This window comes from Gobio gobio, assembly GCF_949357685.1.
Source record: "Gobio gobio genome assembly, chromosome: 9".
Classification (NCBI taxonomy): domain Eukaryota; kingdom Metazoa; phylum Chordata; class Actinopteri; order Cypriniformes; family Gobionidae; genus Gobio; species Gobio gobio.
Window position 1 is genome coordinate 40,860,268 of NC_137115.1, and position 22,487 is coordinate 40,882,754.

The 22,487-nt window shown below is 36.8% G+C and overlaps 2 protein-coding genes across 3 annotated transcripts in view; both read left to right on the forward strand.

Moving 5' to 3' along the window:
* The window catches only part of LOC307131743 (uncharacterized protein), a 676,237-nt gene that overhangs the window by 97,132 nt on the left and 556,618 nt on the right, over positions 1 to 22,487 (forward strand). The gene's annotated exons all lie outside the window — the stretch shown is intronic.
* itpr2 (inositol 1,4,5-trisphosphate receptor, type 2) overlaps positions 1 to 22,487 on the forward strand; it is a 119,299-nt gene that overhangs the window by 11,162 nt on the left and 85,650 nt on the right. For both annotated transcript variants that reach the window (XM_079826041.1, XM_079826042.1), the window contains exons 2-10: positions 6,665 to 6,735; positions 9,029 to 9,144; positions 9,282 to 9,368; positions 11,531 to 11,689; positions 13,637 to 13,735; positions 17,693 to 17,776; positions 17,903 to 18,049; positions 19,557 to 19,652; positions 21,322 to 21,372. In XM_079826041.1, the coding sequence (XP_079682167.1) occupies positions 6,665 to 6,735; positions 9,029 to 9,144; positions 9,282 to 9,368; positions 11,531 to 11,689; positions 13,637 to 13,735; positions 17,693 to 17,776; positions 17,903 to 18,049; positions 19,557 to 19,652; positions 21,322 to 21,372 (910 nt within the window). The remainder of the gene's footprint in view (positions 1 to 6,664; positions 6,736 to 9,028; positions 9,145 to 9,281; positions 9,369 to 11,530; positions 11,690 to 13,636; positions 13,736 to 17,692; positions 17,777 to 17,902; positions 18,050 to 19,556; positions 19,653 to 21,321; positions 21,373 to 22,487) is intronic.

Below are 22,487 nucleotides of genomic sequence, written 5' to 3' on the forward strand. Positions count from 1 at the left end.
TCCTCGGTAGCGCGACCCATTTAGCTCCACGAGTCGGTGGGCGGGCTTGAGGCAGTGCTTCTGCATTCTATGACGTCAGTGGTCGACATATTCTGAGATCTCTCGTTTTTCTGGGCCTGGTGTCTATAAAAGCTTTTTTTTGACTAACAAGGATGTTTTCAGCTCTGAAACTTACTGGATATTCTTATATCACGATTAACTTTTATATATCAAAGGCTCAAAGGAAAGTTGATTTCTCAATTCATCACCCCTTTAAACGAGAAGTCCTTCGTAGGACACACAGGCAGGAAGTATCACGTTGCTATGCCAACACTTTCACAGCGCCGTTGCGCTCTCACACCAGTTATATGAATGAAAATTATTTATAACTTGAAAATGACTATGAAATGTTTCTTGCCTTGACAGCAAAGTAATGTTCAAAACGTTTAAAAATCACTAAGCACTTGTAATCCTGTTTACCCCAACTATCTATTTGAGGTAATACAGCTTAAAAACAAAAACAAGTTTGAAACGACTTAAGTTTAAACACCACATCTTTGCTTAGATGTATATCTGCCGGCGTCTGCATTTTTTCCAAATAATATTTAAAAAACATGACGGTTGTTAATGGTGACGCAAAGAATTGTGGGTTATCTGCAGCAGCGAAGGATACACCTCCTACTTACTTTTCTGAAATGAGACCGCTTTGATGACGCATGCAGCCTTCGAATGCGACCTCAGGAGGACGCAGCCTTTGGAAATGAGACACAGCTAGAGTTTACGGTACGTCAGATGAGCTGATTTGAAATCGTATAGATCACTTGACGAGAGCGAAACTCTCAAGCGCTCATTCAGAGTGTTCAGCGAGTAAAAATATATTTATGCTAAACTTATTCTTAGCCTCTAACACACACAGTGGCAAGTAAAATCTGAGAATTTGATGGCTAATGATAGATATTATTTAATCGCCCAGAGTGATGATTTACTCGCTAGTGTTTTATTCGCATTGTAGAGGGTTGTGGTAATGCCAAATGTCTTATGTCTTATGTTACCAGTTGTTATGTTATGTTACAAGTGTCCTACATTATTTAAAATATATCTAGTCAGTGACAGAGTGCAAGCATATTCGTCTAAAATAATGCCAAATTTTCAATATTTTTATTCTGGTGTCACCACTGTCCTGTGCTTTGGGTTACCAACACCTCCACCCCCAATTAATACCAAATGTAGCATTTTAATCAACAGAATGTTTTTTTTTAACCTTTTACCATGTGTATCGTGATATGTATTGAATCGTGACATGAGGGTATCATTACACCCTAATTATTGTACATATTTTACCAATATGCTGGCCTGCCACTTATACCCCCGGTTTCACAGACAAGGCTTAAATCCCCTAGTCCCAGACTGAAATTAATGTTTGAGCTGTTTGAACTTAAAACAACTTGCACTGACATATCTTAAAATATGTCAGTGCAATTGTTTTGTCTCAAGTAATGTTTTTTTTTGTTGTTCTAAGGCACGTTCAGTGCCAGCCCTTGGTGTTGTAGGGCCCTAGGTGACATCATGAAAATTGGCCCCACAAGTGTAAAAACTGTCATTGTAATTTTATGTGCTTTCATGTCAAGTTACTATTTCAATATTATGTAATATTATATAAGTGCGTATTTAAGTGAAAACATTCAACATTTAAAATGTTTAAACACTCCAATTTGGGTTGTTTTTCGACCCAGGACTGGGTGAATACTGATAGAACACATGTTGTGGTTGGTTCGGGTTGAAAAATTAACCTAGCATTTTTAGTGGCGGATTTAAGCAAATATATAGGCATAATAGTGCAAGTGAGCTTAAAATCTGAAACGAAATAGATATACATGCATAAAAACAAATGCATATAAAATGCAAATAATATATGAAAATAAAAATATAAGGCTACAGACTGCTTAGATTTACTTGCTTAATCTAAGCCCTGTCTGTTAAACCGGGCCATAGTCTTTTCATTAACATAAATGGTGAGTTTCACTTGAGGATTCATACTTGTTTTCAGTTTAAAGGAGCACATTTCTGATTTGTTGTTGATGAAAGGGTACTTGAGGTACAAAGGGGTACAAAAAAGGTTGGGGAAACACTGTGCTGTGAGCTTCAGAGAGTAACAGGCAAAAAGTAATGCAACTGCCTAACGGCCTTTCTGTCTGTGTGGCATTTCCTTTAAATGTTCTGTGTTGCGGTTTATGTAGTGTGACCTCGCACCATTCTTTCCTTTTTTATGTCTTCTGCCATTGTAAGCAAGGAAGATTCGCTTGATGCTGTATTAATTGAATGTTGATTTAATTCCCTTCATGAAGCATTTAGCATACTTCATTTTACTGCCAACACAACATGTAAGCGACCTTTAAGAGTCTATACAGAGTTCACACCCATGTTCCTCCGGTCAGTTCAGCGCAGTGGTGTGAACTTCTACATTTTATTGCTGAAGTATTTATTTACAGATCTGTGTTCACAAGATAGCCCGAGTTGAGTCAAATGCTATCATTAAGAAAACCATGAGCTGCCCTTGATAAGTTATTGCCTATTTTTAGTTTGAACTATAATAGTGGGTGTTTTAACTATAAAAAGCCTGGGTGTTTGTACGTTTATCAGGCGCACAAAGAAAACTGCAGCTTCCTCCTTTATCTAAGTTGGCACAAGCTTTCACAAAAAGCCTCTTTAGGTCTAAGGAGAGGCACATCAGTTAAATTGCCCCTCAAATATCTTGTAAATTGTTGATAATAAACTAAACAAAGTCATATTCTGAAAGATTTTAATATTTCTGTATAACCTTATTCTGTTATGAGCGCCTGTGAGCACAATGACAGAGGATAGTGTGTAATTAAATTAGACTGTATGCATTTGCATTGACCATAGAGTGGGCAAATATGCTCTGCATTCAAAGAGAGTTGAATAGTTTGTTGATTTAGGATTATATGAGCATTTTCAATTCATTCCTCCATGAGAGGAAACTGTTTGCTCTGAAATACTACTAAGCCTACTAAGTCTCTTTTCTTCATAATACAACCTGAGGTCTTTTTAAATTCTTAGGTTGCTCATTTTGTTTCTGCCATGTTCTTTCTGATGTGCTTCTGTCTTGGGAGTGTCTTACAAACTTCCACTCTTTGATTTGATGCATGGCAGTGGCACTAATAAGCATTGAAACATTTTTGAAAATCTCTCTTAGACCAGTCAATGTCCACAGCGGGACACAGCTTTACATCCGCCATTGGATAGTGCCCATGTTTGGAAACGGAAGATTGAAGTTTGAACTGACTGAATGCAACTCTGACTTGACTTTGTTTTCAAATCTGATCTTAAGGATAGATTTTCTTCACTTTAATTTTACAAGTAATGTAATCTGATCCTTTTGTTCAATATCTGATGCAAATTTGTCCTCATCTCTAACATAAATTCTCACCCTCCCTGACATGCCATGCTGAGCAAGGTTCCTCAAAGAACGTAAGTGACTGAAGCTTTTTTTTCCAGTGTTCAAACAGTGAATGCCTTCATTATATGAGGAAGGAGTGAGCAAAAAGTACTGTATTTGGAAACAGACATTCGCTTCAGACAGTAGCTTTCAAAAGATCAGGGTTGGTAATTTTTGTTGGTAAAAAAAAATATATTACATGAACCAAGGCTGCATTTCTTTGATGGTGTATTGAAAAATGCAGTAAAACAGTAATATTATGAAATATTATTACAACAGTGGTGGGCCGTCAGGGCCAGCAAGGCAATTCTCTGCTGGCCTAATCACTATCAAAATCACAGACTTAAATTTTAATATATTTTTTCCATGAATGTGTGTTAAATTATTCCCAATAGTCTATTTAATTAACTTCATCGCTTTTCTCTTTGTTGCGCTGCTTCCAGTAGTGTTTGTTTATGTTAGAGCTTTTATCCAATCATATTTCAGTCATCATGTGTTGCCAGGTCAAAGAAATCTGCCTTGAGGCCTTCAGAATCAATATGCTAGCTTAAATGAATGGCAATGAAACTGTGCACTTTAACCAATCAGATAATCACTCCGATTTAATCAGCCAATCAGATTTCGAGTTGGCGACAGCGGGGCCATCTAGCTGGCGTACAATAACGTCGGCATTTTCACGTCCTTTTGATTGGATGATCAGAGAGGGTACTAGTAGCCTAGTCAGAATAACCTGCAAACCGCATCTGTAGTTTTAATAGCGTTTTTTCAAACCCAAATGGCTGACAGAGGAGAAGAAATTGATGTATTAATTGACATACTTACAAAGCCATTTTCAAAATTCCCGCATACTGCCTTCTCCAGCTTAACGCACAGTCACGGAACGCTATTCGATCTGTCACGGCTAAAAACGAACGTGCTGTAATGTTACAGCTGATTTTGAAGTCTCACGGATCTTGATTTATTTAAGAGGATGGGTAATAGCAGTAAATTTACTGCACACATTGGCATGTTTTGTGTAATAATCATAGCCTATATTGGTGAGTAAGTTAAGCTATAATGAATTTTTTTAATTTTTTATATCCTACAGTCAACCCTGGGCTGGCTAATCCATGCCCTGTTTTTTCCGTGATGAATGTGATTTATTTTTTCTTGTAAATTTATGATCTTATGATATTATTTTCGTTATTAAAGCTACACTGTGTAACTTTTTTTAGTTTATTCTTAGCTTAAAAACACTTAGTTCTTTCAAAAATATATGTGCTCATTAATGTATATTTACTTCTTTCAAGTAATAAAGTGTTCTCGTAAGTTTATAATATGCCATTGAAAATACATACGGGTAATGGGTTCGAATGCGGGTCGCCATGTTGCCCCTCCGTCTTGAAAGTACATTAGCCAAAGAGGGACATACCCGTAAATTCAAGCTTTGCCTTTCGCGTTTTAACACTCGATGGCACCGTGTCGAATGTGGACGAGGTCGAACTGGAAGCCATGTTAATCTTGGACTAAATCGGCCACCGTAGGAGTTGAAACGAAATCGGAATTGAGAGGAACAGAAACTAAAATTCACTGGATGGTCATATACCATTTCACCACTAGATGGAGGAAAATATCACACAGTGTAGCTTTAATATATTATTTACAAAATGTTCATACTATTAAAATATAGTTTTGCGGGGTTTAAATGTAAAAAACTTTATTATCTTTGAACCTCACCTGAAATAAATTTGTCATACTATTGGTAAGATTTTTCAAGAACCATTTATGGTGTTGCGTTTTCTTTTGTGTAAAATATGCACAAAAAAAACACACAATTTGCTTTCGGTGGTCGGAGAACGTTAATAACTCTTAAATTATTTAATCATTTAATCATTCATTGTCGCTCCATGAGAGACGCAACGCCCTGTAATAGCATACTGCGTTTCTGTATAATATTGATAGTTATAGATACCACTGAAGGCATAGGTGTGAAATGCACGGCCCGCCACTGTATTACAATATAAAATAATTGTTTTCTGTTGACATATTTTGAAGTGAAATGTATTCCTGTGGTGGCAAAGCTGAATTTTCAGCATTGCTCCAGTCTTCAGTCTCACATGACATGATCAGAAATTATTCTGATATGCTGATTTGCTATCTATTAAACCTTTGACAAGTACGATCACAGTGAAACCGAGCATTGACACTGCCGCTGACCAAGAGAGAGAGAGCGGTTGTCATGTATTGAAATTTCTTTTCAAACACAGTATAATTATTTCTGTTACGATAATTCAAATTATCACAGAAGTAGTGGAATAAAAATGTATAGTTTGGGTCAACCTTAGGGATCAAAATTGTGTATATCACTTTTTAAAAGATACATTACACTAGTAGGTGGCGACAAGTGACTTGAAAAATTTGTCATTGAATCATTAATTCAAGAGATTCTGATTCATCCAGTAATGATACTAGTGTAGTCATTTATTCAAACTTTTTTTTTTTTTTTGACAAAAATAATTCCTTCAAATGAATTAAATAAGTTAATATTTTGTTAGAACATCTAGTAAATTACATTTTGTTTAGTATTAGTCTATTTAGAATAGTGGGAGAATTGTGATCTCTGTCTTAAAGCTGTAGTCGGTAAGCTTGTAATAATGTGTTATAATTTGAGTGGTTCTGGTAGCTTTTCACAGGAAATTCGAGCATGCCGCCGCCGCTCGTCTTTGCGTCATTACATGCATTACATCGCATGTGAGGATGCTGCAGGTGGCGGATCATAACATTTGTATAGCCTTTTCTCACAGCAGCTGAAATAACTGAAATAAAAAAAGCATATTTATCCAGAATTGTGCAGCTATAATCTTTACAGTCACTTTTTAAAATAAATGTATTCATTTCTTGGGAAAAAAAGTATTGACCCAAAACTTTTAAAAGCACCACATCCTAAATTACGAAAAATATGTTCATTTTCAAAATGAGATTTTAGACCAAGACACATTCTAATAAAATATTTCAAACCATATATACACCCATTCCCCAAACTGCTTATCCTCTGTAGGGTCATGGGCCAACCCATGTTTTCAAGAAATCTGATGTTTGCTGCTTGTCTAAACAAAAAATTCTTAGGGAAAAAATTCTGCCAATGCCAATTCTGTGTATTTTTTTTTTGTTAGTACTTTTTATTTTAAAGAAATCTTTAACATTATTCAATGTATACATACTAATGAGTTGTCATATTTTTCCCCTCAGGTTGGTGGATGACAGATGTGTGGTGCAGCCTGAGGCTGGGGATCTTACAAACCCACCGAAAAAATTTAGGGGTGAGTTAGTTCAACAACAATCACACTAAATGGCCAAATGCTAACATATTAGCTCCATTATTAGCCAATGGACTGTTGTTGTTGATATATCAATCAATTGTTAATTTTTAAAGCGCATTTAAAAAAACTATTGAGAAAAAAGGGTCATTTTCCTACTCCCCTAGAGTTAAACTGTTGAGTTCGAATCCATTCAGCCGATCTCTGGGTCTGGCAGAATGGATCAGGGGAGTTGGAAAATGAGCCTATTTTCAAAAATAGTAGTGTTCCTTTAAGTTTCTAGAAGGAGTAGAAGGATATCAGTTCTAGAAGGAGGATATATCAGTGTTGGGGGAGCTACTTTGAAACTAGCTCATCAAACTAGTTACTTATTTAAAGTAGTTAAACTAATCAAGGTAGTCATTTAACTAAAAAGTAGATATTCTACAGGCTATACTGTTGTTTCAAGCTACCAAAAAGTAGATTTGAAGCAACATTGAAGCTAATTTAATTATTTTTGAAATTAATTTATTATTAGGGTGACATCCGTGTAGGTACATCTGTGTGATTCTCTTGGCTGAAAACCGGAAACCTTTATTCAGCAACTTCTTACACTAGTTGGTGGAAGAAGTAACTTGTTTAGCTGTTTGAAAAAACCCTACATGTTAAAGAACAATGTCCCATAGTTTGGAATAAATAAGATTTGTTGTTGTTAAAAAATGTGTAATATTACAACGATTTCTGGAGTATCATGTAACAGTGAAGGCTGGAGTAATGGAAAATTTGCATTTGCCATCACAGGAGTAGATTACATTTTAAATATATTAAAACAGAAAACAGTTATTTTAAATTGTAGTAATATTTCACAATATTACAGTTTTTACGATGTTTTTGAGCTTTTTTTCGAATACATCAAAAAAATCTTAATTATTCCAAACTTTTGACTGGTAGTGTAGTTAAGTTAGTGTCGCTACTTTTGCTTGGTTCCTCTGCAGTGTACTCATAAAAGTGGCAGGCAAAAGAAATCCCAACACCGAACAATATAAATATTTAGCTGTAGTTTCCTGTGTGTGTGTGTGTTTCTTAACACCTGCTCAGCCACTGATTAATTACTCGGCCCTTGAGCAGTAACAGCCTCCTACACACTGAATTTTTGCTTTTGCCAAGGCCACGCAGTCTGTCAGCGCCCCACGTCTTCAGCTTCATAGTGAGATCTCAGTAGGGTGCCTGGCTGTTGCCTAATGACTACAATTGTAAGCTGAGGTGGGTAAACAGTGTAGTTCCTCAAGTGCAATTTGGAAGACTTTACAAGAATCAGAATAGCTCTATTTTCCTCTTGCGCTGGAGGGCTTTGTTGAAACCAGCTCCAAAGGGAGGCTCAATGCGAGTTAATACAAGCGCCCTGTGCTTTTGAATGCAACGGCCTTGTGATAACTTGCGCTTTTTAAAATGTACTTGATGAATTTTCTTAGTAATAGTTTAATGATGATCATTTTTATTCAGCAAAATTTTGCAGTCAAAAAAGTTCTATTGTCAATAGTGTAGCGATTGTGTAAAGCTCATTTTATGTGTAAAAGTCATTCAAACTAAGCAGCTTTCTGTTGGTCAGTGCGCCGAAACCCATTGCAAAATCGTGGGGAAATCTTTTGCCCTTTTGCAAAATTTTAATTTGCATGGATTCCTATTACAATAACCAACGATAAATGAGACCGTACCTTTATGTGGTGATTCATGCAATCTCAATGTCAATGTCAAATGTATATAAATCCAAGTGAGAGATCTGTATTTTGTATAAAATGTATCCTTAAGTCTTTTTAAAATCAAACTTTACCCTTTCTATTTTACTTATACTTTTTTTGGAATAGACACAATTTGTTGACACTCCCTAAATGTCTTTCTGACATTCTACACTGCTCCCTCTATAATATATGTTCTTTACTTGGTTAGCAAATACACTTTCCCTCTATTGGATTTACTCAGTTGTCACTTTGCCAAAAAACAAAGAACATTTGTGGAAGTGTATTTGAGTTTGTCTTCACTGAACTATTTTGTTTGCCTCAAAAGGAAATCATACATCTATTTGGTTTGCTGGAGTAAAATGACAGACTTGTGTTTGGCAGTGCTGTCCTTTTATTTTACCAATACAATGATACAGTCGCTTGGAGCTACACTAAGACCAACTTATAAAGTGTGTATATATATATATATATTTAAATATATATATAAAGCACAGTTTGTAAACGGATTTGTGAGACTCATCATGTGTATCCAGAAATCTTAAGCAGCTAGTAGAATAATTTTTCTTTCTGTTGTCTAGATTGTCTCTTCAAGGTGTGTCCTATGAATAGGTACTCTGCACAGAGACAGTTCTGGAAAGCAAAACAGGGGAAACATGGAAACAACACACAGGGAGATCTCTTCAAGAAATTACAGGTACCCTTATAAAAGGCTGCAGACAGTAGATATGCATCTCAGTTCCCTAAAATCACTGATTATGCAATATAATTCAACTTCTTGGAATTTTGGCATTGCTTATTATAGTTTGCTGTCCTTTCTACCACATTTTGCAGCATGCGGCGGAACTGGAGCAGAAACAAAATGACACGGAGAACAAGAAATTGCTGGGAGAGGTTGTCAAATACAGTCGGGTTATACAGGTACAGTCAAGCTTCCCTCTTCTTATCAACAAATGTGTTTGTTTTTTTTACACTTCTGTCTGGACATCGAGAACGTTCTGTTTGTTTTCACACTGTTGCCAAGGCTGCTAGTGCACTGCTCAAGGGCCAAAGAGGAGTTTGACAGCTTGGGTGATATACAGCTCCTGAACCAATAGAACGAAAGGCCTCTTTGATTGGTCACTTTTATCCGTAGAAAAAGTGTTTCTATGAGCTTTCACCAAAGCCATGGTTTCAGACATTTTACCTAACTTATTTGACCAAAAGGGCCCTTTCTTTGAGAGGCTGCTCACAGCAGAGCGTGGAGCGTAACGTCCAGCTCACCCTCCCTAGATGTAATTTGGGGCATAATGAATGAAGCTAGAAGGTCCAACCACACCCTAACCCTACCAATAACTCTATCCCTCCACCCATTAGATCCAGAGAGGTGGAGCTGGACGTCATTTGGCTCTGCAGTGAGCACCACTTGTCGTCTTTTGACTTCTGCTGTTGCAGTTATGATTATGGAGCTTAATGCATATGCCTTTGGCCTTGTGTTTTACTTTGTTTTATTGTCAGATTATAGTCTCGCGTAGCCAGACTTTTTACTGCTGAATAATGTCTGGTATAAGTTGCAGCTTATTTTAGTCAAGAGTCTCCCACTTACATTGTGTCTACATCCACATCATGCCCACTTTCACTTTCTAAATCCACACAGGAATAAATTATGAATGTTCAGAAGTTTGGGGTTGATACGTTTTTTTTTCTTTCTTTCATGTTTTTGAAATTTGTTTCTGTGCTCACCAAGGCTGCATTTATTTGATCAGAACAATGGATAAAGTCAGGTTCAAAAATCGTTTCATTTTTTTGACATCTTAAAGTCGGAGGTTTTTGCAGAGGGGATTTTGGATATCTCTTTTTATCACACCATAAATCAGAAATTACTGTAAAGTTTGGTGTATGTAAATGCTACTAAAATGGAGATTTCTGACTCGAAATAGTATAATTTTTTTTATTTATTATATATATATATATATATATATATATATATATATATATATATATATATATATATATATATATATATATATATATATATATATATATATATATATATATATATATATATATATATATATATATATATATATATATATATATATATATATATATATATATATATATATATATATATATATATATATATATATATATATATGTATTTTAAAGGGCCTTTAAAGATATGGGGCCCTATACACCGGGCGCAATGTTTTTTGCTAGTTTTAGCCCTGCGTCCAGCGCCCCGTGTTTAAATAGCAAATGCACTGGTGCCCATCTGTTCGCCCATCTGTTCGCTGGTCTGAAAACGTGGTGTGTTCAGGCACATTGTTGGCGCATTGCTATTTTGAGGCAACTGAAAACGACTGCGCCATTGAACAAAAAAAACCTGGTCTAAAGTCAATAGCGCAGTATTTTTTGTGTTATTTAAAGGACGCATTAGTAATATGCGTCTATTAGTGGGTGCACAACGCATGTACACTCTGCTTATTATTAAATAGTATCCCAATGCTATCAGATCTACTATGCAACTGGTATCCAAATCTCAATAGAAACGCAGCACACAAACATTTTAAAATATATATAATATATATATATATATAATATTTTTGAAATGGGAGATGAGACTCTGGTGGGTTTATTGCACGTTACGCCCAAAATACACCCATACCCATGACTCATTTAGAGACTAGATACAACCCTTTTGGACCATGTGCCTGGCGCACCGACTGCTTTTTCCGTCATTAAACTAGCAAAAGTGGATTCAGACACGGCCTAAGTGCACCACGCCATACGCTTCAGACAGAAGTTAGATCTTTAAAATAGGGCCCATGTACTGTAATTGAAATCTACAGACTCAAATAGATAAAGTGCTATAAAAGATGCACTTAAAAGTGTATTTCGGATGTTTTCTTTCCACTAGTCTGATAAAACCCTTTATGAAAAGCAAAAAACCCAAAATCTCTAAATTAACAATGCATGAAAAAAAAGTGTTTTTGCCTGTAGTGTCTCGCTTTAATATTGGTAACTGATTCTACTGAACCCAAACTTTTGAACTGTAATGTGTGTGTTACAGTATTTTTAATACACTATCTTTACATTTTCAGCTTCTCCATATTAAGAGTAATAAGTACCTGACAGTGAATAAGCGTCTGCCGGCCCTGCTGGAGAAGAACGCCATGCGTGTGTCTCTGGACCCTTCGGGAAATGAAGGCTCCTGGTTCTACATCCATCCTTTCTGGAAGCTACGCAGTGAAGGCGACAATGTAGGCATTGCTTCACGAACACAACAAACGCATCAGAAACAATCACTGTGGTTTAGGTTCTGATGTTTATCAGGTTTTTTGGGGGGGTCATTTACCCATTTTAAAAAGCTAATCACCTCATCATAAACACATCATCTTATCGTCTTAACTCATCTGGTTTCTCCTCTTGTTTTCATCTCAGCAACTGAATCATGAAGGTATATAATCTGTTTGCAGCATGCATGTATGTGAGTGTGTGTGTGTGTGTGTGTGTGTGTGTGTGTACACAGAGAAGAATACTGCATGCTAACATGCATGTCACATGCAAACCTAACAGCCTGTTACAGAACCATGTCCACACAAAGTTGTTGATTTTTGTCTTGATTTCTTTCAAGTCTGAATTATTAAATAGTATCCCAATGCTATCAGATCTACTATGCAACTGGTATCCAAATCTCAATAGAATTATTAAATACAAAAAATTTTGACAGGTTGAGGTCTGAATGACATGGTTGTCTATGATGTTATGTTGTGGATAGAGAGGGAGAGAATGCTACGACCCACTTCACTCACGTTCTTTGCACATTGTGTACACCACCTCTTGCAGCATGCTATGGATATTGTATTTGTGTGTAAACAAGTTCTCTGTTCTGTTGAATATTTCGTGCTCTCATTTTACGTTAGTATCTGCTCTTTAAAGACCCCATGAAATGGCTTGACAAATGCAGTTTTCTTTCCCATGTGACAGAATATATTTTCTTTCTTAATAGCTTTCTAAGTTGGTTTTACAGCCATGAATCATGATATGGATCTTACTAATCATGATACTGTAGCTGGTTAGGGAGAAGGATATTCCTATTCTAGAGATTTTATTGGACAAAAATTTGTGTATACTTGTTGATCAAACTTTTTTCCAGAGGTTTTCTCAGAAGAGAAAGACTGTAAATGTGAACATCTGCTAAAAGTTTACTATGTAAACTTGTAGTAATATACTAGCAGAGATGATTCCCAATTGGAAGTCCCCAATTCCAATACGACTTGAGTAAAAATCTGATTTGAACAGTACTTGAATATTTTACTCGGAACTATATTGACTGTAGACTCAAAGATGCACTAGTCCTCGACACCTAAGAGACATGCCAGTGAAAAAAAGCAATCACATGTTTATTTTCTAAGATCAAAGTAAATCTGAACTCATCAATATTGCAATAAATCCAGGTCGACACAAAGTCTACAAACAGTCTCAGTTAAACTCAAGTGCTCAAAAAGGGAAAAAGTAAACCAATATCCTTCAATAAGGTCTCATCAATATAACGGATAAATAAAATAATGTTAAGTAAAAGGAAATGGTCAAAGCCTGCTTACACTGGACACTGGTTTCGGCCTCATCACCGGCTGCATGTCCTCATCTCATATTTGAAATGCCCTCACATTATTGCACTCAAATTCCTATAAAGTATCCTTGTTGATAAGTTTGGTTGAGCAAAACGCACAAGATATAGTACGTTCAATGCCCTGTAGATGGTGATATTGCTTATTTTGTGGCAGAAATAAACTGCTGCAGAAAAAGTTAGGTGCCATGCAAAATGTAACAAGTAATTGCATTATTCATCACAAATATATTGGAGTAAAGATTACACATACTTATTCAAAAACGTAGAGAGTAAAAGTTGCTAATATCTTTGAAGCTCAGTAAAAATACAAAGTAACCAAAAAGATACATAAGTACAGTAACTGATTTTACTCCAATGTTTTACACCACTGACTGAAAGCCACAAAAGTCCAGTTTAGACTTCATGGGGTCAAGTATAAATGTCTCTAAAACACCAATTCCCAAACTATGCATGTCACAGGATATGATGTCATTTTGTTTCCTTTATTGTTGAAAAAGAGCAACAACAGAAACAGTTGATGTGGAATGCAGTGTTATTTGTTTGTGTGTGTGTGTGTGTGTGTGTATGTTTATAGGTGGTGGTTGGAGATAAAGTGGTTCTAATGCCTGTAAACGCAGGGCAGCCTCTCCATGCCAGCAACATCGAACTCCTGGATAACCGTGGCTGCAAAGAGGTTAGGCAACAGATGTGTTCTCAGCAGGGCTGTTAATTGGATCACATGATTAGGGCACAGGTTCTGATGCCTTATATTAATTGTGTAGTTATTCTGGTGCAACTTCACACAATCAGCAAGGTGCATGGAATAAAAACAATGCTATTTTGCTTAAAGGTGGGGTAAGTGTTATTTCAAAAATGCTTTATAAAAGTGTCTCGGGCTGAGGACCAAAACAAACTTGTAGCCAATCAGCAGTAAGGGGCGTGTCTACGAATGATGGTGCATGTCATTAATCCAAATACACGACAAAAATGTCTATGGAACAAAAGAAGGTTTACGATCAGGCAAGATGTATCAGCCTCCAGCGCTGGAGAGAACTCAAGGAGTGGGAAGGCCTGCAATTCGGACGCCGAGGTTGCTTTATTTCTTCTCTATAGGCGAGTAACATTGATTTTGTTTTGTTTCACAGAACTAATATATGCTGGCTTTTGCTTGAATATGCTTGTGTGTCATGTTCGCTTGTTTGTCCATTTGCAATCGTTTCGTTGTTCACTTCAGCGATGATAAAGACCCAATCATTTCCCCATCCTATAATGTTAAACCACTGTCTCGAGCGTCAGCTTGCAGTGTGACCGAAAAGTAAGACAATAAACTCCTGATATATGTTTGGTTCCTCTTTTCGTGATCGATATACAGTGAGGAAAATAAGTATTTGAACACCCTGCTATTTTGCAAGTTCTCCCACTTAGAAATCATGGAGGGGTCTGAAATTGTCATCGTAGGTGCATGTCCACTGTGAGAGACAAAATCCAGAAATCACAATGTATGATTTTAAAGGGTTAGTTCACCCAAAAATGAAAATTCTGTCATTAATTACTTACCCTCATGTCGTTCGACACCCGTAAGACCTCCGTTCATCTTCGGAACAGAAATGAAGATATTTTAGTTGAAATCTGATGGCTCTGAAAGGCGTCCATTGGCACAATGGCACTTTACACTCTCAAGACCCTTAAAAGGTACTAAAGACGTCCTTACAAAGTCCATCTCACTACTGTGGTTCTAAAATAACTTTATGAATCGGCGAGAATAGTTTTTGTGCGCAAAAAAACCCTAAATAACGACTGACATAGTGATGACGATTTCAAAACAAGGCATCATGAAGCTTCGAAGCGTTATGAATCAGCGAGTCGAATCAGCGGTTTGAATCGGCAAATTTCAGCAGTTTGGCGGTTTGACACGCGATCCGAATCATGATTCGGCTCACTGATTCATAACGCTTCGTTATGTACCTTTTACCAGTACCTTTTAAGGGTCTTGAGAGTGTAAAGTGCCATTGTGCCAATGGAGGCCTTTCAGAGCCATCAGATTTCAACTAAAATATCTTCATTTCTGTTCCGAAGATGAACGGAGGTCTTACGGGTGTCGAACGACATGAGGGTAAGTAATTAATGACAGAATTTTCATTTTTGGGTGAACTAACCCTTTAACTATTTATTTGTATGATACAGCTGCAAATAAGTATTTGAACACCTGTCTATCAGCTAGAATTCTGACCCTCAAAGACCTGTTAGTCTGCCTTTGAAATGTCCACCTCCACTCCATTTATTATCCTAAATTAGATGCACCTGTTTGAGGTTGTTAGCTGCATAAAGACACCTGTCCACCCCATACAATCAGTAAGAATCCAACTACTAACATGGCCAAGACCAAAGAGCTGTCCAAAGACACTAGAGACAAAATTGTACACCTCCACAAGGCTGGAAAGGGCTACAGGGAAATTGCCAAGCAGCTTGGTGAAAAAAGGTCCACTGTTGGAGCAATCATTAGAAAATGGAAGAAGCTAAACATGACTGTCAATCTCCCTCAGACTGGGGCTCCATGCAAGATCTCACCTCGTGGGGTCTCAATGATCCTAAGAAAGGTGAGAAATCAGCCCAGAACTACACGGGAGGAGCTGGTCAATGACCTGAAAAGAGCTGGGACCACCGTTTCCAAGGTTACTGTTGATAATACACTAAGACGTCATGGTTTGAAATCATGCATGGCACAGAAGGTTCCCCTGCTTAAACCAGCACATGTCCAGGCCCGTCTAAAGTTTGCCAATGACCATTTGGATGATCCAGAGGAGTCATGGGAGAAAGTCATGTGGTCAGATGAGACCAAAATATAACTTTTTGGTCAAAATTCCACTAAACATGTTTGGAGGAAGAAGAATGATGAGTACCATCCCAAGAACACCATCTCTACTGTGAAGCATGGGGGTGGTAGCATCATGCTTTGGGGGTGTATTTCTGCACATGGGACAGGGCGACTGCACTGTATTAAGGAGAGGATGACCGGGGCCATGTATTGCGAGATTTTGGGGAACAACCTCCTTCCCTCAGTTAGAGCATTGAAGATGGGTCGAGGCTGGGTCTTCCAACATGACAATGACCCGAAGCACACAGCCAGGATAACCAAGGAGTGGCTCTGTAAGAAGCATATCAAGGTTCTGGCATGGCCTAGCCAGTCTCCAGACCTAAACCCAAAAGAGAATCTTTGGAGGGAGCTAAAACTCCGTGTTTCTCAGCGACAGGCCAGAAACCTGACTGATCTAGAGAAGATCTGTGTGGAGGAGTGGGCCAAAATCCCTCCTGCAGTGTGTGCAAACCTGGTGAAAAACTACAGGAAACGTTTGACCTCTGTAATTGCAAACAAAGGCTACTGTACCAAAAATTAACATTGATTTTCTCAGGTGTTCAAATACTTATTTGCAGCTGTATCATACAAATAAATAATTAAAAAATCATACATTGTGATTTCTGGATTTTTTTTTTTTAGATTATGTCTCTCACAGTGGACATGCACCTACGATGACAATTTCAGACCCCTCCATGATTTCTAAGTGGGAGAACTTGCAAAATAGCAGGGTGTTCAAATACTTATTTTCCTCACTGTAACCCTCTAATCTTGTCATATTTGTAATATGTTCGTTAGTTGGACAGTCGTGCTCGTGCTATAGAGTTGTTCATGAGAACTGTTTGTGTTTTTGTGATCGCTATAATCCCCTAATCTGGTCATATTTGTAATATGTTCGTTAGTTGGACTGTCATGCTCGTGCTATAGAGTTGTTCATGAGAACTGTGTTTCTGTTTTTGGGATGTAAGGGATGACTTTTTTTATTGAACATTCAACCTGTATTACCATAGTAACACATATTGCTTTCACTTATTAATTTCATCATACCCTCGGCCGGCTGGCACAGCAGATTCCGCCATAGTCGTTGCCTGCGCTGCGTACGTATGTGTGGGGCGGAGCTATCAAAATGGGGTGAGACCCTTTTGGGGTAGGGGCGTGTTTATTTTGGTGATTTGAAATATCAACATCGGTTACCAGAAAGCACTTACCCCACCTTTTAATCTTTTGTTTATTCTGACCCCTTGACGTCACAAGTGTTGCTGGTATTTTCCAAAATAGCCTCATATTAATTACCTAGAAAGCCTAAAAATATAAGGGAAGTTCAGGATTCCAGGCTTGGAAAAGTAATTGAAATTTCTATAAAGACTATACTGGTGTATATTTTAAAAAAAAGTGTACTTATGATGTATTTTTAAACAAAACATAAAAAAGTTACCTGAATGTATTTTAGTCTTGTATTTTAGTCTTGCATTAATCTTTATTTTCTTGAACAATTTTTTGTATTACTTTATTGTACTGTTATTTCTTTTGTCTCTGAAGATATTTGAAGATACCTTGACATGATGATAGACCTGCTGTTGACATGGCATTAAAAATATGAAATATTAAAAAAAAAAAATATATATATATATGAAGAGTAAAACTAGCTTGGAAGCCATTGAAATATATGATTTATGAGTGAATTGTTCTAAAGAGTTAATGAATCATTCATTGAGTCAATGATTTTATCCAGTAACCAAACTAGAAAGGTCATGGAAATTCAATGAAGATGTGTGTTTTATATTTCCGTTGTGACAGGTTAATGCTTTGAACTGCAACACCAGTTGGAAGGTCACTCTCTTCATGAAATTCAGTGAATACAGAGAGGATGTCTTAAAAGGGGTGAGTCTTTTGTTTGTGGTGTGTTAGTTATGTAGGGATTAATGTTTTGTTTTAGGTTTGTTTTGTATTGGTACTGGTTTATAATCTCTCTGTAACCACGTGGTTCTCTCACGTTGATTCACTCAGGGGGATGTGGTGAGGTTGTTTCATGCTGAGCAAGAAAAGTTCCTTACTTGTGATGAGTACAAGAAACAGCAGTATGTCTTCTTACGGACCACTCTCCGCCAATCAGCAACCTCCGCCACCAGTTCAAAAGCACTTTGGGAAGTGGAGGTACAGTTCTATATGATGAAATACAAGTATTTTCCTTTTTCGTTCTTCAGTTTAGTTTTTACAGACTAAAAGTTCTCCATTAAAATGTATCATAACAATTTATGGTTTAGGAATATATGCTACTGTGTAAACATTTTGGGTCAGTAAGATGTTTTTGAAAGAAAGCTTATAAGTCTCTATGATTTCTGATGTTATTTGTATAGTTCTATTTTGTTTGTTTTTATTTTATTTTTATTGTGAAGAACTTTGTGACCCCTCCATGTCTGTGAAAGGTGCTATAATCAATGTCTATCATTTAAATCATTGAAAGTTTGTGAATCTGGAGGGGAAAAAAATTCTAGGACCTGGAAAGTTTTTTGAAAATTAACACATAGATACAGGTCCTTGAAAGTGCTTGAATTTATTTTGTCCAAGAAGTTTTCTGGAACCCAAATATGTACAGTCAATGACTGTATATTGTGTTCAGTAAACATAAAGCATTTGTGACAATCTGTTGCCCAAGCATTTTATTTAATGTAATGTTGAATTGCTTTGCTTGTTAAGATAATGTAAACCCACGAGGCAAGAAAAACTTAAAAGCATATTCATATATCTTAAAACGTCTGGTTACATAAACCTGAGCTCTTTTCAATAAAAATCTATGCAAAAGTTAATATCAGATCATTTTAGAAAACAGTATAGGATGTACCGAATATTCTTCCGTTTTATACAAAACAGAAATACGACAAATAGAATATCAGATCTCTGTCATATGCCTATGCTTTTTTGCATAGTTGTGTTTGACACATGAACACTGTAACAATGTATCTTACAAGGTAACACGATGTAACCTTGCTCTCACTTGAAATGTGTCCCCACATTAAGCCCTTGAATTTGAGGGTATTGGACCTTTGAAAGTCTTTGAAAGGTCCTCGAATTTGAAGTTAACCAAGGTGTGGGAACCCTGTATATAAATAAACTTTACTTACTTATAGAATTTATGGGATCACAATACAGTAAAAACAGTAATATTGTTAAATAATATTACAAATTAGAATAACGGTTTTCTATTTTATTATATGTCTGTAATGTTAAAGCTGAATTTTCAGCATCATTACTCCAGTCTTCGGTCACATGATCCTTCAGAAATCCTTCTAATATGCTGATTTGCTGCTCAGAAACATTTCTTATTAAATTATATTATATTAATGTTAAAAATGCTTGTGCAGCTTAATATTTTTGTGAAAACCATGATAATTTTCATCATTCTTTGAAGAATAGAAAATTAAAAAAAAACAGCATTTGTTTAAAATAGAATTTTTTGGTAACAATGTAAATATCTTTACTGTCATAGTTGATCAGTTTAATGCATATTTGCTGAATAAAAGTACAGTATTAATTTCTTTAAAATTAACCAAACATTTGAACCGTAGTGTATTTAAAAAAAAATCTATTTTTACTTGGTTTTATCTATAATATGCTGTACAGAATGAATCTAGAGTCTCTAATCCTGTCCCGTGTGCTTTAGGTTGTCCACTATGACCCCTGCAGAGGAGGAGCCGGGCAATGGAACAGCCTGTTTCGTTTCAAACACCTCGCCACAGGAAACTACCTTGCGGCGGAGGTACACTTTACATCTACATTTTTTGGTCCTTCCGCGAAACTGATCCTGTTTTCCTTTTAAAGAGCTGTTTAATATCTGGTTTGACTGGTGTGGTTTGTGTGAATGCCTGTGGTTCACACATGAAGCTTTTCCTAGAGCAGTAAACTAACTAGCCCACTACTTGGGTGATTTAGCTGTATTTACTCAGCTGACCATGAAGTAACAGTATCTGAATGCTAGGTCTGTTTACACCTGGTCACTTCATAGGTTTTCTCTGATGTGCCATCCGATGGTGAAAAGACCAGATGTAAATGCTCTCTGAGACACATTATGATCACTCTTTGAGTTTGAGACTCATTCCAGACAGTTGTTGGAGCCACATATGTAAATTGTACTCCTCAAATGCTGCCACAAATGAAACTGAAAGGTCAGCATTACACCCTGAAGCTCAACACACAATCAACTTCATTAAAAGTAGTGAGACTAAATTATTTTACCAGTGCTAGTGCTGCTCTCTCTCCTATTACGGTGTTTGATATTGAAATATTGAAAAAATTGTTGCTCATATCTGTTGCTTTCATTGATGTGATCACTGTTAACTTTGTATATACCGTGGGAATTGAAGATCGGTTCTATATTTGTTTTGTGGAGACACATTTATGTGGTCACATGTAAAAGGAAGTGACCAGGTGTAAACAGGCCCACAGATATAATGTCAATGTATTAGCAGTTCTCTGTGATCTCTCGACAGCAAGGAGATTGAGATCTCAATATCAACTAATTTCTCATCAAATTACCTAAGAACAATCTGAGATATAATATTCCACTGTTTTTTGTTGTTGTTGTTTTTTACTGTCAACATTAGTTTCATTTGTGTCTATTTTTCTTTTAAGGAATTTTGATGGAAATACCTGAGAAACAAATTAAGAACCATCTTAATACTTATGTGTGACATACTTTACTGTTCAAAAGTTTGGGGTCAGTAAGATTTTTTTGAAAGAAATTAATACTTTTATTCTGTAAAGATGCATTATATAAATCAAAAGTGACAGTAAAGGCATTTATAATGTTGCAAAATATTTCTATTTCACCAAATAATCCTGAAAAAATGCATTGGTTTCCACAAAAATATGAAGCAGCACAACTGTTTTCAACATTGATAATAATAAAAAATGTGTTTAGGCATCAATTCAGATTTACATTATTTCAGAAGGATCATGTGACACTGAAAATTCAGCTTTGCCATCACAGGAATAAATGGCATTTTAAAATATATTAAAATAGAAACCAGTTCTATTAATAATATTGTTTAAAAAAAAAGAAGAATCTTTTAGTTCAAATAAATGAAAAAATCTTACTGACCCAAACTTTTGCACATTAGTGTACACAAAATTGAGATTGAATTATCTTAAACTATGAAAGATTAACCTCTATGCAACAAAATGTTCTTCTGGTGGTGGGTGTATTATTATATTTTATGGTTTTGAAAGTGCAGAAGACGGGCTGCAGGTGGCAGTCTTCACAATGTTATTGTCACAGTGGGATAGAATCAGTCACAGCCATCCACTGTGCACAGGGCAGACAGAGGGCTTTTTGTCTGAGATAAAAATGCTGAAAGAACCTGCCTTAGTGTGTGTGCGTGTGTGTCTATGCCATAGGGCTTCTATAAACGCTTCTGGTTCTGTTTCAGGTGAATCCTGTTTTTAAAGATCGAACAGACAGTATCAGCACCAAAAACGAGGTAAGTCAGACCTCACTTGGATGCCAGCCTACTTAATGGAACTTAAATGTCATTACTAGGACTGCAAGGAATCTGAGTATTTCACAGAGAGCTCTGCAGAGTTCCACAAAAGTTGCTTTTCCCATTCGCCAGAATTCCACACATTTGTTTCCGCACAATCACCACAGAAATGTAACACAAGTTTGCAGACTCTATCTGGGCATGTCCTGGACCTAGCGATCGACTAAACAATGATGCAAGACTTTAAAGTATTCAAGTGAAATCCAGCCCTAAAGAATAGATGGTTTATGAAAGAATCGCATTTGTTGATTAGATTAAGTGTTGCATCTGTCTTGCTCTGCTTAAGTGAACAGAACCCGTCTAGGCTACACAGCATTGCGGCTCAGCCTCAAGTCTCCTGCACAACTTCACTATTACGTAATCCGTTTCTCTCCCTTCCTTCACGCTGCAACAGACCGACTCGCACAACTCTCGTCCTCCTACTCTCCGGATAATTATTTTATTTTTTTTCAGCCTGCATCACGCACTGCACCTTTCCGCTGTATTAGCATTCTGCTTCAGCAGCCTCACAGACAAACACACGCGCAGAGGGGGCTCCTTACATAATGTCTGATTCTGGGGGTGCCCCGTGAGAGTCAGGCAGACGTGCTGTCTGCTTCCGTGGAGGAGTGAGTCAGAGGAGCTGCAGAGAGTCAGAGCAGAGGAGAATTTATAATGCTGCTCTCCAAATAGCCCTCTATCAAAAAGCTCTGGTGAAAACAGTCTGTGCCACAGATGCAGTCCTGCATAATTTCCTCACTGTAGATGACCTCTGGGTTTTTCTCTGGATTATTTTGCTGGAGCTGTCTCCATTATAGGAATTCCAGGTTCAATGTTGCTCTATTAATACTGAAAATTGATCCCACTCATTCCTTGGTTTTTAAAAGCAAGGAAAAATATGTTTTACAGTAGTGCACTTACAATGGAAGTCCGAGTTATAAGATTTTGCACCAGAAAAACACTAATGGAAGCATAGCCACAAGGCATAAACGTTGTCACATGAGATTAGTGTTATCAAATTGCTTGCAATCATGTCAAGCTTTGAATCCTGTCATGATTTGCTGTGCCACATAGAC